Raw genomic sequence first — 17,001 nt, 5'->3', positions numbered from 1 at the left:
TGCTTTAAACAGACCTCTGAGACTATCGTAGTGCAGGTGCATTTATACAAGGACTTGATTACACACAGGTGGATTCCATTTATCATCGTTAGTCATTTAGATCAACATTGAATTATTCAGAGATCCTCACTGAACTTCTGGACATGTAGTTTGGTGCACTGGAAGTAAAAGGGCTGAATCATAAAATGACTCAATTTTGTGCAGGCTCGTGGAGTAACAGAATACATGGAACGGCAAAAATGATGTTGGCAAGCTGTTTGGATTTATTTTCATTTTGTTTCTGTCGCATTTTATGTTCGTTTTGCCGGAGATCAAAGAGATCAAAGCCAGGAGAGAAAGCTTACCACGTGTTGTGAGTCATCATTTTATTCATATTTAGTTTATTTTATCTTTTATGAGCATATTTGGTATTGGAGTAATCCAAAAGTAATTGAAAATAATCCAGTTAAAGTAACCCTACCCAACCCTGAATATGATACATGACATATAAAGTAGATCTTCTTTTCCCTGTTCCCCTTAGAACAGGGGTGTCCAACTCATTTTAGCTGGGGGCCACTAATGCTATAAAAAAAATCTCACGGGGGCCGGACTAGTAAGTTTAAGAGAAAGAGAGAGGGAGAAAAAGACAGGAAGAGAGGGAGGGAAAGAAAGAGTGATAAACAGATAGGGAGGCAGAGTAACAGTGGGAGAAAAAGAGAGAAGAAGAATGGAGAAGAAGGGGAAATGAATATAGAGAGAAAAAGAATGTGAAAAAAGAGAAAGATAAAAAGAATAAGAGAAGTGCAACGACAGAAAGAAAAAGAGTCAGCAGGAGAGAAAAAGAGAGAGAGAGAGAGAGGGAGAAAAGGGGTGGGAGAGAGAGAGAGAGACAGAGACAGAGTGGGAGAAAAGGGGTGGAAGAGAGAGAGAGAGAGAGAGAGAGACAGAGAGACAGAGAGAGAGAGAGAGAGAGAGAGAGAGAGAGAGAGAGAGAGAGAGAGAGAGAGAGAGAGTAGGAGAAAAGGGGTGGAAGAGAGAGAGAGAGACAGAGACAGAGTAGGAGAAAAGGGATGGAAAAGAGAGAGAGAGAGAGAGAGAGAGAAAGGGTGGAAAAAAGAGAGAGAGAGAAAGAGAGAGAGAGAAGGGGTGGAAGAGAGAGAGAGAGAGAGAAAATTGGTGGAAGAGAGAGAGACAGAGTGGGAGAAAAGGGGTGGAAGAGAGAGAGAGAGAGAGAGAGAGAGAGAGAGTGGGAGAAAAGGGGTGGAAGAGAGAGAGAGAGGGGTCAAAAAAGGGAAAGAAAGAGGTTGAGAAAGAAAGAGAAAAATAGAAAGAAAAAGAATTAACCTGTAAATTAGAGAGAAAATAGAAAGAGAGCAAGACAGAGCAAAATAATGTGTTAGAGCACAGGTGTCAAACAGGCGGCCCGCGGGCCAGATCAGGCCCGCCAAGGGATTGAATCCGGCCCGCGAGACAACACTCAGAGAAGCGCAAGAGAAAAACAAGCTGCAGGTTGAAATATGTCAACTTGATGTCAAAGCCAGGTGCCTCTCACAAAGTCTCTCTCTCTCTCTCTTTCTTTTCCACCCCTTTTCTCCCACTCTTTCTCTCTCTCTCTCTCTCTCTCTCTCTTTCTTTTCCACCCCTTTTCTCCCACTCTGACTCTCTCTCTCTCTCTGTGTTTTTTTAACTTCTTTTGCTCTAATTTCATTTTTTCCTTTTCTCTCTTTTCCCTTTCTCTCTTCCTAACTTTCGCGCTTTCTTTTCTCTCCTTCTGTCTTTCTATTTCTCTTTGGATTTCTTTCTTCCTCTCCATTTTTTTCCCTCTCTCATGACTTCTTTTTTTTATCTCTTTTGTTTTTCACACTCTCTCCTCTCTCTCTTTCTCTCTTTCTTTGTCCCGCCCTCTCTCTTCTTTTCCCTCCTTCCTTCTCTTATTTTTTTTTATCTCTTTTTGTTTCTCTTTATTTTACTAGTCCGGCCCCCGACAGAATGTTTGTTCTATCGTGTGGCCCCCGAGTTAAAATGAGTTTGACACCCCTGTGTTAGAGCGTGAGAGACAAATAGAGAAAAGAGAAAAAGAGAGAGTGAAATAATATAATATGCAATGTAATTTTCGCCCCCTTTTTTAATAGACTTAGTCTGAAATAAGCCCCAAAACATGTTTCCCGTCTCAAGCAAATCGTAAAAAGTTCCGTATTTGATCTCCGAGTAATGAAGTGCGAGGTACTAAAAAAAATGCCGTAAAATATATCTTGTGATTTAATACGTTGTTGACGGAATAACAATTTGTACATTTGAATATTGGGGGCAAGAGAAAAAGAATAGAAAATAATTCATCATTTTATGGTTTATTTCATACGTCAATAAAAGCAGACTGGGAGGTTATAAACTATGTATAACGTGATCACTGTGTTCTGTGAAAAAAAAACCTATTCAGTTCACCCTCTGATGTTTATTTTAGTAATAAATAATAATAATAAACAAGTAAAAAAAAAAAAGAAGGAAAAAAAAATAATCAAAAGCGACCTTTTAATAACCTTTTCGCCAACGTGGCAGAAAACACCAAAATTGTTCCTGGCTAAATCGATGCTTATCGATCCTGTAGAATATTTGGGCGGATGACATTTTATGCGAGCAAGGTCTTGCTTGGGGTGCTTTAGTTTTCTTAGTTTTCTCGCTCGCTCGGTATATGCGGAAAATATCCAAAAAACTGAGACGTTAAATAACACTGAATAAGTGCAACCATTTCCTAGAGTTTAATTTTTTCATTCCCACGATGGGATCCTACCGAATTTTGTGGGTGTGCACGTCTCCGATGACCTCTCCTGGTCTGCAAACACCAGAGCGGTGGTAGGGAAGGCCCTGCAGCGACTCATTTCCTGAGAGTGCTCAGGAAAAATCATCTTAAACAGCAGCTGATGGTGTCCTTTTACAAAGCTACAGTGGAGAGCATTCTGACATACTGCATTACGGTGTGGCATGCTGGGTGCATGGCAGCAGACAGGAAAACACTTCAGAGGGTCATCAACCCAGCCCAGAGAATCGTTGGTTGCTCTCTACCCAGTCTGAAGGACATTGCCTGCTCTCGCTACCTCAGCAGAGCAGAAAACATCATCAAGGACTTTTCTCACCACGGCCGCCACCTCTTTGACCTGCTGCCTTCCGGCAAGCGCTACAGGTCACCAGAGCGGTGGTAGGGAAGGCCCAGCAGCGACTCCATTTCCTGAGAGTGCTCAGGAAAAATCATCTGAAACAGCAGCTGCTGGTGTCCTTTTACAAAGCCACAGTGGAGAGCATTCTGGCATAGTGCATTACGGTGTGGCATGCCGGGTGCACGGCAGCAGAGAGGAAAACACTTCAGAGGGTCATCAACACAGCCCAGAGAATAGTCGGTTGCTCTCTACCCAGTCTGAAGAACATTGCCTGCTCTCGCTACTTCAGCAGAGCAGAAAACATCATCAAGGACTTTTTTTGACCTGCTGCCTTCCAGCAAGCGCTACAGGTCACACAAAACAAAAACAGACTTAGAGACAGTTTCTCCCCCAGGGCCATTACCACCCTTACACACACCGCACAAAAAACTGAAACTCTTGCAAACACACTACCTTATACAGATGTAAAATTGTATTCATGCCTATGCTCACTTTGCAATGCATATAGCACTAATACGATCCCAAAACTGTATGAAACATCCTACATGCCCACATTTCTTGTGTAAATATTGTGTAAATCATAACCTTTATCTTCTTTCTTCCTTTATCTTCTTTGTTTTCTTTTATCCTCACTGTTAAATGTGAAACTGGAGTGCCACGTCCAATTTCGTTGTCACAATATGTTCAACCCGTTTTGTAACAATGACAATGAAGGTATACAGTGGGACCTCACTACTTCGCGGTTCCACGTCCGCGGCTTCAGAGCTTCGCGGGTCTAACAAATAATAATAATAAAATAAAATAATAGAAACAAAAAAAAAATATATATATATATATATTATTATTATTTTTTTTTTTTTATAAGCATATTTGAAGGGGCGTCGCTACTTCGCGTATTTTCATTTTTCGCGGGTGGTTTTGGTCCCCATTAACCGCAATAACCGAGGGATTACTGTATTGTATTCTATTCTATCTCATCTCATCTCATTAGCTACACCGCTTGTCCTCAGTAGGGTCGCGGGCGTGCTGGAGCCCATCCCAGCAATCATCGGGCAGTGGGCAGGGGACACCCTGACCTGGTTGCCAGCCAGTCGCAGGGCACACAGAGACAGACAATTCGCTCACTCACTAACACCTAGGGACAATTTCGACCAGCCAATTAACCTGGGGAGAACATGCAAACTCCGCACAGGGAGGTTGGTAGCTGGATTTGAACCCATGACCATTATCTGCACCGCTTATCCTCAGTAGGGTCGCGGGGGTGCTGGAGCCCATCCCAGCAATCATCGGGCAGTGGGCAGGGGACACCCTGAACTGGTTGCCAGCCAATCGCAGGGCACACGGGGGACAGACAACTCACTCGCTCATTTACACCTAGGGACAATTTGGACCGACCAATTCACCTGAAACGCATGTTTTTGGAATGTGGGAGGAAACCGGAGTGCCCGGAGGAAACCCACGCAAGCACGGGGAGAACATACAAACTCCGCACAGGAAGTCCGCAGCTGGATTTGAACCCACGCAGGAAGTTCCCAAGACATGAACTGTGCCGCACATGCGCTAACCACTGCGCTGCCGTGCTGCCCTATTCTATTCTATTCATATATTTTTTTTTTTCTTTCCAGATGCAACAATCGGACCCAATGTATCGTGATCACCGGTTCCGACGTCTTCCCCGATCCTTGCCCAGGGACGTACAAATACCTGGAGGTCCAGTACGAGTGCGTTCCCTACAGTAAGTATAGCATTCTTAAGTTCGTCCTCTTCACGTACGTCATGTTTTCCGGCATGCTAACACCCCGACGCCCCATTTCATGCTTCGACCTTGTCTGACCTTGACGTTTGCAAGCTTTTTCCGACGTCCGTGTCACGTTATAAACTTTTCATGATGTACGACCTGTTAGAGGTTGATGCCGTCTTCTGTGCTCGTATTCATTATTGATACCGTGTTCTCAGCCGGGTTACGAGTTAGCGGAACAAAAAAAAAAGGGTTTTCGCTACTTCAACGTGGATAATAGACGTCAAGGAGAGGTGTAGAGGGATGTCGACGGATATTTTGTTGCTATTTGTGGAATATTTATTTACATTCACATCCTGACATTCCATTGACATCTCCATAATAAAATAACAACCCTTAATACTTCCAGTCGGTTTACAGCTTATTAATTTACAGTATATTCCGATTCATGACCGGAGTCTTCAATACACAAATATTCATCAGCATTTGGATCCCAACAAAATACGGATTCCCATTTGCATTAAAAAAAACAAAAACGGTTGGTCCTTCAAGACCAACTGTTTATAACAAATATTTCTATTCCGATTAATGACACAGGGTTCCCACAGATCATGGAAGAGTCTTAAAAGGCAGTAGAAACAGGACACAAGAAAGCGGCCATGTCACTCGGGTCAGGGTGACACAACACACTCTTGTTCAACAGAAGGCCCCGACAGCTTTCACTGGTTTACCCCTGCAGCATCATGTGGGTGCCCTGCCCATCCCTTAGAACGCGCCCAAACATCCCACTATCTTTTAACAACACCTCTCCACTCCTTCCAATCACCAACAAGAGCTCTAGCTTCCATTATATTTAGACCTCTTTCCTGCAGTGCACTCATAACACCATCCATCCACGTCAATCGCGGCCTTCCTCTTGGTCTCCTTCCATTTTCTTCTGCTCCGTAGATCCTCTTCTACATTCGCTCCTCATCCATCCTCTCCATGTGTCCAAACCAACCGAGTACTCTCTTATCCACACGCTTGCTCAGTTCCACTACTACTCCAGGTCTGTCTCTCACAATTTCATTTCTCAATCTATCCAATCGTGTCACTCCTAACATACTCCTCAAACATTTCATCTCAAAATATTTAATTTTCTTCTTAAATCTGCGTTCAGGCTCCAAGTCTCTGCACCATACAACACAGTCGGCACAATCACACTCTCATACAGTCCCCTCTTAACAACTCATACTCAATCTCCTCAGAGCACCCAAAACCTTGCTTCTTTGATTCACTCTCTGCCATACCTCGCACTCCATTCCACCAACTGCAGCCACATCACAACCCAAGTACCTAAAGCTTTCAATTAACCTTAAAAACTGAAAAGTCAAAGGCTTCCTGTTAAAAGCAATAACGACAATTTCCGGTTCACATTGGATCATTTGCCGCAACACGGATGATCTTTCTATTTGGCCGGCCTCATTATGACGTATCGATCGTCTGTTTTCCTCGCAAATTAAGACTGAAAAATGGATTTGCTTTGGGAAAATACACCGATTTGATTTAGATTTAGTTTAAACATGGAAAACAAGGTTTGTTCATGTTTTTGCCTTTTAAAAGGTCCGTGTCCTACAAGGATAGGAGCAAGAAAACCGAACGTGTCCTATCGCAACTGTCCCGGTAAGTTGTGTGATAAGCCCCGCCCCGAATCTGTCCAAAAAACCCAACTATTCCTGACACGTATTTGTAAAAAATGTTTTGTGGCTTTCCTTTAACCCATTATTTCTCAGTTGTGATCAGTAAAATCTATTTTTTGGTTCTGGTGGGGTTACAATGTTCATAAAGTGGGGGGAAACCTATAAAAATGCATACAAGGCCATATTTTTGTCAATTATTTGTCAGTCGAATGGACATTTTGGTCTTACAAATTCCTTTAAATGAAAAAAATCTAATTATGAGCACACGTTTTGTATAACCGAGGCAAAGAAAAAGTGCTGAAAAACAGTAATTTGACGGCTTGTTCAACGCGAGAGGTCCTGCTTATTGTTGCTAGCTTTAGCTTAGCTAAAAAATACATTGTTTTTATACGCTAAATTACCATGGTATGGTGCAAATGTTGTATAACCATAAAAAAATGCTGTCATTTATTTATTTTCTGATTAAATGTTATATATTATCATTATTTATTATTATGATATATTATGTAGTATTTCATAAAAGTATTTTATAAATTATATTAATATGTTACTTTTTAACAAGGAACTCAAACAGAGAAACAGTCATTTTCAGACTATTTTATTATTATTATATATTTTTCTATATTACATAGAAAATATTAATTAAAATCTCATTATTAAGATGTTTTTTAATAAAGTAATTTAAACAGTGCAATTCAAACATTGTACAATAGTTTGCTGTTTATTATTTAGAATTTTCTATTGTAGTATTATTAAATTGTATTTATTATACATTAAGAACAAGTATTATTATGTTAATAAGTTACTCGTTAAAAATATGGTTTGTAACTTGCAACTCGAACATGGAAACAGTTATGTTCTGTTTATTATGTATTACCATACGTTAATATATTATTAAAATCATATTAATAAGATGTTTTTTTTAACAAAATAATGTAAACAGTGAAACCCAAACATAGTACGATCATTTGCTGTTTATTATTTATAATTTTCTGTCATAGTATTATTTATTTGTATTTATTATACCTTAAGAACAAGGATTATTATGTTAATAAGTTAAAATATGGTTTGTAACTTGCAACTCGAACATGGAAACATCTTCTGTTTATTATGTATTACCATATGTTAATATATTATGTAAAAAAAACTAAAATTAAAAAGCAATAAAAAAATAATATATATATATATATATATATATATATATATATATATATATATATATATATCTCATCTCATCTCATTAGCCGTACCGCTTATCCTCAGTAGGGTCGCGGGGGGCTGGAGCCCATCCCAGCAATCATCGGGCAGTGGGCAGGGGACACCCTGAACTGGTTGCCAGCCAATCGCAGGGCACACAGGGACAGACAACTCAATCGCTCATTCACACCTAGGGACAATTTGGACCGGCCAATATATATTTAAAATATCTATCTATCTTATTATATAGTATTGTATTACTATATAGTAGATATTTGTATGTATTATATACAAGTTAACACTATAGTAGTACATTTATTATTACCAATAATTAATAATAACCCTTATTTGGGAACAATTATTTGCCGTTTATTTGACGTTATCATTCAATTATAAATTTGTACATATAATAGAAAAAAAATAACAATTAACATTTATTGCTTTTTTGTTTAATTCTTGTTTTTAGCAATATCACAGTTTTATATTCTTTATACAGCGTCTTTGGGTGTCTCGATTGCCACTTCAAAATAACTTGTATTATTACTATTTGTATTATTGTTATTTTCTATATGAATAAATAACTTTTTAACAAAAGTATTAAAACCGCAAGCTGTAAACACTCATTCGCCGTTCGTTTTTCACGTTTATTTACGCAATCGATTTGAGTTTAAAACTAATCATTTGAACTGGAGAGGAAACACATTATCAGGGTTGGGTAGGGTTACTTTAACTTGATTACCATATTTTCCGCACTATAAGGCACACCGGGTTATAGGGCGCACCCCCAAAAAATAGTCTTTTGTCCGATAGTTTCCATACACAAGGCGCACCGGATTATAAGGCACTACAATGGGAACGTCGACAAAACAGTCAGATAGTTCAGTCCATCTTATTACCCCCTTAACATTCCGAAAGTTTGCAAAGAAGCAAATACGTGTCTAGACACGTGCGGACATTTGATCTCTTTGATCTCTGGCAAAACGAACATAAAATGCGACCGAAACCAAATGAAAATAAATCCAAACAGCTTGCCAACATCATTTTTGCCGTACCATGTATTCCGTTACTCCCCAAGCCTGCACAAAATTCAGTCATTTTATTCATATTTAGTTTTTTTTGTCTTTTATTAGCATATTTGGTATTGGAGTAATCCAAAAGTCATTGAAAGTAATCAAGTTAAAGTAACCCTACCCAACCCTGCACATCATTTAGGTTGCGTCATATTAGCTGAACTAACGATCCGGGGCATCAGGATAGGAAATTCACGATGGAGTTGGCACGCGATCTTGGTCCGCTTCCGGCTAAAGTTTGGAAATCCGCGATGAAAACATTAGAGGAGCTCAGCGGCTTAAGAGTTCTCTGGATTTTGAGCGCTTACAAGACTCGGACTTGATTTACAAGACAACGTATTAAATCCACATTAAGCTGATCAACGGAGAGTGGGGAAGGTTTTTTTTTTTTTTTTTTTTGGTTTAAATGGATTCAAGATGGCGTCGCGCGCGAGTGCAGCGGCTTCAGGCTCTCCAGTTAAATGTGACACTGGAGTGCCATGTCCAATTTCATTGTCACAATATGTTCAACCCATTTTGTAACAATGACAATCAAGGTATATTCTATTCCATTCTATTCTATTTAATGCAAAGGCAAAAGCTTTGTTGGTTTTGCTAATTTTCCCAAAAAATAGAATAGAAGTTGACATATTTCAACCTGTCAAGTCAAATTTATTTATATAGCCCCTAATCACAAAAAATGTCTCAAAGGACTGCACAGGATTACAATCACACAATTGCACAATTGCCGCTTGTTTTTCTCTTGCGCTTCTCTGAGTGTTGTCTCGCGGGCCGGATTCAATCCCTTAGCAGGCCTGATCTGGCCCGCGGGCCGCCTTTTTGACACCTTTGGTTTAGAGTGATGTTAAATGTAAATGGTCCGCATTTCTATAGCGCTTTTCAAGTCAATGAAGACCTCCCAAAGCGCTCTACAATGCGCTTTACACTTTTCCCTTTTACACACGAACTAACCGATAGCAGTTTTGAAATAAAATGGCTAATTATTTTATATTCCTAATTTTTGATCGAGATCAATTGTATTAAATGTGTATTTTTGGGTTGATGCACGTGGAAATAACTCCTTTTCTATTTCAGTGGATACCTGTTTGACAAAATGTGACTGTTTTTCTTTCCCTATTGAATTCGGCAGGAGATTGCCATGGCGACCACATCACCAATTTGAGTGCCTACATTTTATTTATTAGAACAGTGAAAGCTATCACAATTATTTTTGAAATGTATATATATATGTAAATATATTTTTTTCTTAAGTAAATTGAATCAACAATTACCGTAAATTCCGGACTATAGAGCGCACCTGATTATAAGCCGCACCCACCACATTTTAAGAGGAAAACCGATTTTGTACATACACAAGCCGCACCTGTATATAAGCCGCATGCGCCCACATTAAAAATGTAACACAAACACAAAATTAACCCAAACCCGACTTCAAGTCCCGCGATTGAAACTAAATGTCCTTCATTAAAGTCCACAGTCCAAAAATCACAGCCGGCAAAATTAACAGAAAATGATACCGGTACTTAAGGTTTGATGCAGACCTGCAGAGTCCGGATCCCGTTGAAAGTATTCCAAGGAAAAAAAGTGTATATTTTCAAAGGTAAGGGTGGGAAAAATATATATCCACTATTGTCCGCCGCGTCCACAAACAGGTCTGTCTGTTCCTCACCTTTACCCCACTTCCCGCCACCCTGCGTTTGTTCCGCCCCTTCTTTTTCATTTGCTCGTGCAAAACATATCAGAATAAGTGTCCAAAATGAATACGAAAAAATACATTACAAAAATATACAGTTGCAAATACATATTATACATGGGTTACACATATTTACAAAGAAAGACGGTACACCGAGAGAGTTTTCAAAGCTTTAATAATAATAAAACAACTTTCATCCCAAACGGTGCCTGTGACAGGGCAGTTAATGGTAGCAACACGCTCGCAACACAGTAAACGGGTCTGGTAAAAAAACATACCGTACTTGTAAAAATCACGCTAAACCGTCCTCATCTTCTTCCTTGCAGTCTTCCTCAGTGCATATATTCCACCGGTCTAAATCTTACCTTTTGTACTCGAGCGCCGCATCACTGAATAAGCCGCAGGGTTGAACATTAGGGAAAAAAGTAGCGGCTTATAGTCTGGAATTTACGGTATTTAAAACAATATCACACAAATTAACCGGGTTATTTTTTTTTAAACAAACTCAATTATTAAATATGATGTATAATATTTTTCTCTGTAGTTTTTTTATTTTTAATATATTTTATAGCTGTGAATCCGCCTTCTAACGTCGTTGGAGCATTTATGTTACAACTGTGTGTTTTTGAATCTGTAATATATAAACCAACTTTTTATTTTTATACCTGAAAATATATTATTTGTACTTCAGTGTGAATCGTGTATTTTTTTTTTTTTTTTTTACCGACTGAAGTATTTTTAGACCTCTTGTAAATTATGAAATGGAGTAAAACAATCAAAAATAATCCACCCATCACTGTATTGGGTCATAAGGGTTTTTTTTCTTTTTTTTTCATAATATTTGATGTATCTTTTTACAGGAGGACTGCGACAAGTTTTCAAATTATCAACCCATGTGTCAGCATTTGTCTATGTGTTACCATAGCGATGGAAGTGATTTCATATTAATCTCTTTTTTTCCCCCTCCCCTTTCATCCTTTTCCATTCTCTCTTCTTCCAATGCTTAAAATAGAAGTGGAGCAAAAAGGTAAATAGCAAGACACTGTTCCCATACGAGTTACTTTGTTTTGTGACTTTTTTATTTTTTTTTGCTGCCTCCTTTATTTTGCGGGCGACAGTGAAAGCTTGACGGCCTTCAATTGAAATCATTTCAACTCGAATTTGCACTCAAGAAGTTGTACGCACACTTGCATGATATGCAGGGTTGGGTAGGGTTACTTTAACTTGATTACTTTTGATTACTTTTGGATTACTCCAATACCAAATATGCTAATAAAAGACAAAAGAAACTAAATATGGATAAAATGACTACATTTTGTGCAGGCTTGGGGAGTAACGGAATACATGCATTTTCCACGGGTCTGAGCGTTCACACAAAGTCGGTGAGCAACGCTTGAAACAACAGTGAGCAACAGCAATCCCAAGTGTGGCAACTAAATCATTATCAATCATGTCCAAAACCTTTATGTCATAATATTAACTCTTCTGGGGGCTTATTTAGTCGGTTGTAAGATACAGAACTGTACTTAATCACATTTTTTAGTGGAAGTACAATGTTGGCAACAAGATTCACTTGATATAATTGGACATTTTTTGAATGCAACACAAACTTTTTCTTCTTTTTTCCGTGTTTTTTTTCTACTCTTTTAAAAATTCCTTTAAAAAAAAAAAATCTCATTGTGTTTATTTTTTCCGAGCTGTTCCTTTTTTTGTTTTTGTTCTCTATTTACTTTTTTTTCCTACAGTTCTTTCTCTTTTTCCTGGCTTTTTTCAAAATGTTTCCTTCTTTTTTTCTCTTCCTTTTGTTTCTTTTTTTCTCAGCTTTTCACTACTTTTTTCATTTCGGTACTTTTTTTTTCTTTTTTGTTCTATTTTTTGTTCTTTAAGTCATTTTGTGCATAATTTTACATAATATTTGGTCATGTTGGGATTAAAGAAGCAAAAACAACCTTAAGAGCCGTTCAGGACCCGAAAGAGCCGGCTCCTTTTAGTGGGCCGAGCCGAAGAAGCCGGTTCCCGACAAACTCTACTAACTCTACTCAACTCCGTTCTACTTCGACCCGAATTCAAAATACCGCATTTAGGACACAACGACTTAAGTCGCTTCTTAATTAGTAATTTTTAGCCCTTATTTTTGTGCGCTGGCTAGATTTTCTTGTGCGCCGAGAATGTGCGAGCAGTGCGCAATTGCGCACACGCGCAGCTTAGAGGGAACACTGGTTGCAAGTCATAAATGGTAAAAACTTTACATTTTTATTTGACAAGTCATCCTTTTTCTTTCTAAAGCTTATTTTCACAGAAAAAAAGTACTACAATTTTCACTCAAGAAGTCCTATAAACACTTACACGATATATGGGCTTGAACTTGTAAGTCAAAAACAGTCATGGAAGTTTTTTGTTAATAAATCAGTCATTATTTCTTTTTCTACACCTCGAAATCACACAAAAGTATGAATGAACTAAAATCTTCTCTAAAGTGAAAGATGTACAAACACTTGCATTTTATGAGCAGTAACTCGTACATCAACAATTGGCTAAACATAACTTTATATTATCAATGGACATCTCAAGAAGAGTCACATTTCTTTCTATCGCATATACAATGGCTTGCGAAACATCAATATATAAAACTGTAATTTCAACAATAAGTGGGACACAATCATGAAGTGGAACACACTTTATTGGATATTTTAAATTTTTTTAACGAATAAAAAACGAAAAAGTGGGTGTTCAAAATGATTCAACCCCTTTACTTTCAGTGCAGCAAACTCTGTCCAGAAGTTCAGTGAGGATCTCTGAATGATTCAATGTTGATCTAAATGACTAACGATGATAAATGGAATCCACCTGTGTGTAATCAAGTCTCTGTATAAATGCAACTGCACTATGATAGTCTCAGAGGTCTGTTTAAAGCGCAGAGAGCGTCATGAGGAACGAGGAACACACCAGGCAGGTCCAAGATACTGTTGTGGAGAAGTTAAAATGGATAGGTAAATCTCAAAATGAATGACGGTGTTCTCATGGATATCGTTACGGTGTTCTCATATTATGATTCAGCTAAAATGTAATAAGACAGTTGCTAAAATTACTATGAAAAAACATTAAACATTTTTGATTAAATATATGTATATATGTACACACACACACACACACACACACACACACACATATATATATCTCATCTCATTAGCTGCACCGCTTATCCTCAGTAGGGTTGCGGGGTGCTGGAGCCCATCCCAGCAATCATCGGGCAATGGGCAGGGGACACCCTGAACTGGTTGCCAGCCAATCGCAGGGCACACAGGGACAGACAACTCGCTCGCTCATTCACACATAGGGACAATTTGGACCGGCCAATCCACCCGAAATGCATGTCTTTGGAATGTGGGAGGAAACCTGAGTGCCCGGAGGAAACCCACGCAAACACGTGGAGAACATACAAACTCCGCACAGGAAGTCTGGAGCTGGATTTGAACCCACACAGGAGGTTCCCAAGACCTGAGAACTGTGTTTGGATTTATTTTCATTTTGTTTTTGTCGCATTTTATGTTCGTTTTGCCGGAGATCAAAGAGATCAAAGCCAGGAGAGAAAGCTTACCACGTGTCATCATTTGATTCATATTTAGTTTCTTTTGTCTTTTATTAGCATATTTGGTATTGGAGTAATCCAAAAATAATTGAAAGTAATCAAGTTAAAGTAACCCTACCCAACCCTGGTCATATGTATAAATGATTAAGAAGACATACATAAATAAATGCTGCCTTCTTAGATGTTTTACTGGTTATTATCCGAGTTCGCGAATGATTATAACCATTAGCGTAGGACACCATTTTAAAAATGGAGGCAAGGCAAATTGACGACAGACACACCATGAAGTTTTTTTTTTGCTCTTTGCAATTCACCGCAATTTCCTTGCCTGGCTTCCGATTTTTTCATAGCATGCCTTGGTAGCGCCCAAGCTTTTGCCTTCTTTACTTCATCCTTTCTCACTTTCCGCCCATTTTATCAGTCGCCGTTCAATTCTTTTTCGGATTCCTTTTGCCTCAGAGCCCCGAAGCAAAGCACCTCAAGTGACCCGACCGATGTCTTTAGTGTCAACGGGCGATGCTTACTCTCCGTTTTTGTTCCTTCTTTGGTTAATTCGCTCTTTTTCGTTTTCAGATTTCAGTAAATATATTGTTTTTCATTTTTCCCTATGCACAAAAACTAAATCCTTACCTTCCCCAGCAACAGACGTCTTTTGGACGTTGGATTTTGGGCTAAGACTGGTCCAGTTTATGGTAGATGTGATGTAGTCCATAAATTGCCATTAAAATTTGGGTATAGCCCAATATACAGTGAGTGCTATTTCTCCCACTTAGAAATCATGGAGGGGTATGGAATTTTCATTGTTGGTGCATGTCCACTGTGAGAAAGATAAACTAAAAAGAAAAATATAGTAATCACAATGCATGATTTTTTTAATGATTAATTTATGTGATATAGGTGCAGATAAGTATTTAAAAACCTCAGAAAACGAATGTTAATGTTTAGTACTGTAGCCTTTGTCTGCTATTACAGAGGTCAAACGTTTCCTGTAGTCTTTCACCAGGTTTGCACACACTGCAGGAGGGATCTTGGCCCACTCCTCCATACAGATCTTCTCTAGATCAGTCAGGTTTCTGAGATGCCACTAAGAAACACAGAGTTCGAGCTCCCCTCCACAGATTTTCCATTGGGTTTAGGTCTGGAGAAAGCCATGCTAGAACCTTGATACGGTTCTTACAGAGCCACACCTTGGTCGTTGTCCTGTTGGAAAACCCAGCCACGACCCATCTTCAATGCTCTGATTTCACAATAGACGGCCCCAGTCATCCTCTCTTTAATGCAGAGCACTTGTCCTGTCCCATGTGCAGAAAAACACTCCCAAAGCACCACCATGCTTTACAGTAGGGATGGTACTCTTCAGATTGTACTCTTCATTCGTCTTTCTCCAAACACCCTTAGTGGAATTATGACCACAAAGTTCTATTTTGGTCTCATCTGACCACAAACCTTTCTCCCATGACTCCTCCGTATGATCCAAATGGTCATGTGCAAACTTAAAACGGGCCTTGACATGTGCTGGTTGAAGCAGGGGAACCTTTCGTGCCATGCTGGATTTCAAACCATGACGTCTTCGTTTATTACCTACATTAACCTTAGAAATGCTGGTCCCAGCTCTTCTCAGGGCATTGACCAAGTCCTCTCGTGTAGTTCCGGACTAATTCCTCGCCTTTCTTAGAATCATTGAGTCCCCACGAGGTGATACCTTGCATGGGGCTTCACTCCGATTGAGATTGACCGTCACGTTTATCTTCTTCCATTTTCCAATGATTACTTCAACAGTGGACCTTTTTTCACCCATCTGCTTGGCAATTGCTCCATAGCCCTTTCCAACTTTGTGGAGGTGTACAATTTTGTCTCTGGTGTCTTTGGACAGCTCTTGGGTCTTTGCCAAAATTTCAGACCCCTCCATGATTTCTAAGTGGGAGAATTAGCAAAATAGCAGGGTGTTCAAATACTTATTTTTTTTTCACTGTAGCCAATTTTATTTTCCCCCAAAAGTAACTGCTGACTCATACCTCGCCTAAGGTGGTCCAAAAAAGCCACAAAAAGTCATATTTTCTACATCTTGAAATACTTTTACTTTTCAAACAAATAAAGACGTATTTTGGATGTAAACTCGGCGTCCTTTTCACCTAGTTTCAAACTGTTTTTATTTGACATCCTTTTGGTGTTGGATTTTGAGCTAGGGGAAATCAGGTCCGGTCTGTTTTAGCATGACTTAGTCCAACAAATAGGAGTCAAATAACGGTTTGTAATGTAAAACGTCAACATTTTCTCACAAAAATAGTTGTCGGTATGTTCTCTTTCTCTAAATGGATCCGCCAAAAAGTCATTTTTCCAACATCTTGTAAGAACTTTCGGCTTTTCAAACAAACACATGCTTTCTTGTACAAAAGACATTTTTCCCTTTAAAATTGGATAGTACCTCACCCAACGTGGAGGAAATTTTGTCCCCAAAGCATACATGTTAAGTTTCAGAAAGACGCGACTATTATTATTATTATTATTATCTCCCATCTCATTAGCTGCACCGCTTACCCTCAGTAGGGTCGCGGGGGTGCTGGAGCCCATCCCAGCAATCATCGGGCAGTGGGCAGGGGACACCCTGAACTGGTTGCCAGCCAATCGCAGGGCACACAGGGACAGACAACTCGCTCGCTCATTCACACCTAGGGACAATTTGGACCGGCCAATCCACCTGAAATGCATGTCCTTGGAATGTGGGAGGAAACCGGAGTGCCCGGAGGAAACCCACGCAAGCACGGGGAGAACATACAAACTCCGCACAGTAAGGCCGGGAGCTGGATTTGAACCCACACAGGAGGTTCCCAAGACCTTAGAATTGTGCCGCACACGCGCTAACCACTGCGCCGCCGTGCTGCCCTATTATTATTATTATTATTA

The 17,001-nt window shown here is 39.4% G+C and overlaps 1 protein-coding gene and 1 pseudogene across 4 annotated transcripts in view; one reads left to right on the top strand and one right to left on the bottom strand.

Annotated features, from left to right (window-relative positions):
- The window catches only part of adgrl2a (adhesion G protein-coupled receptor L2a), a 225,581-nt gene that overhangs the window by 94,943 nt on the left and 113,637 nt on the right, over positions 1–17,001 (top strand). For 3 of the 4 annotated variants that reach the window (XM_088349001.1, XM_088349000.1, XM_088349003.1), the window contains exons 4-6: positions 4,757–4,866; positions 6,472–6,531; positions 11,521–11,535. In XM_088349001.1, the coding sequence (XP_088205127.1) occupies positions 4,757–4,866; positions 6,472–6,531; positions 11,521–11,535 (185 nt within the window). The remainder of the gene's footprint in view (positions 1–4,756; positions 4,867–6,471; positions 6,532–11,520; positions 11,536–17,001) is intronic. The other variant, XM_088349002.1, reaches the window with a different exon arrangement.
- LOC148355722 (uncharacterized) lies at positions 15,163–16,006 on the bottom strand (annotated as a pseudogene).

This window comes from Urocampus carinirostris, chromosome 12, assembly GCF_059441175.1.
Source record: "Urocampus carinirostris isolate Australia breed hairy pipefish chromosome 12, RoL_Ucar_1.0, whole genome shotgun sequence".
Lineage (NCBI taxonomy): Eukaryota > Metazoa > Chordata > Actinopteri > Syngnathiformes > Syngnathidae > Urocampus > Urocampus carinirostris.
This window is presented reverse-complemented; position numbering and strand designations above follow the sequence as displayed.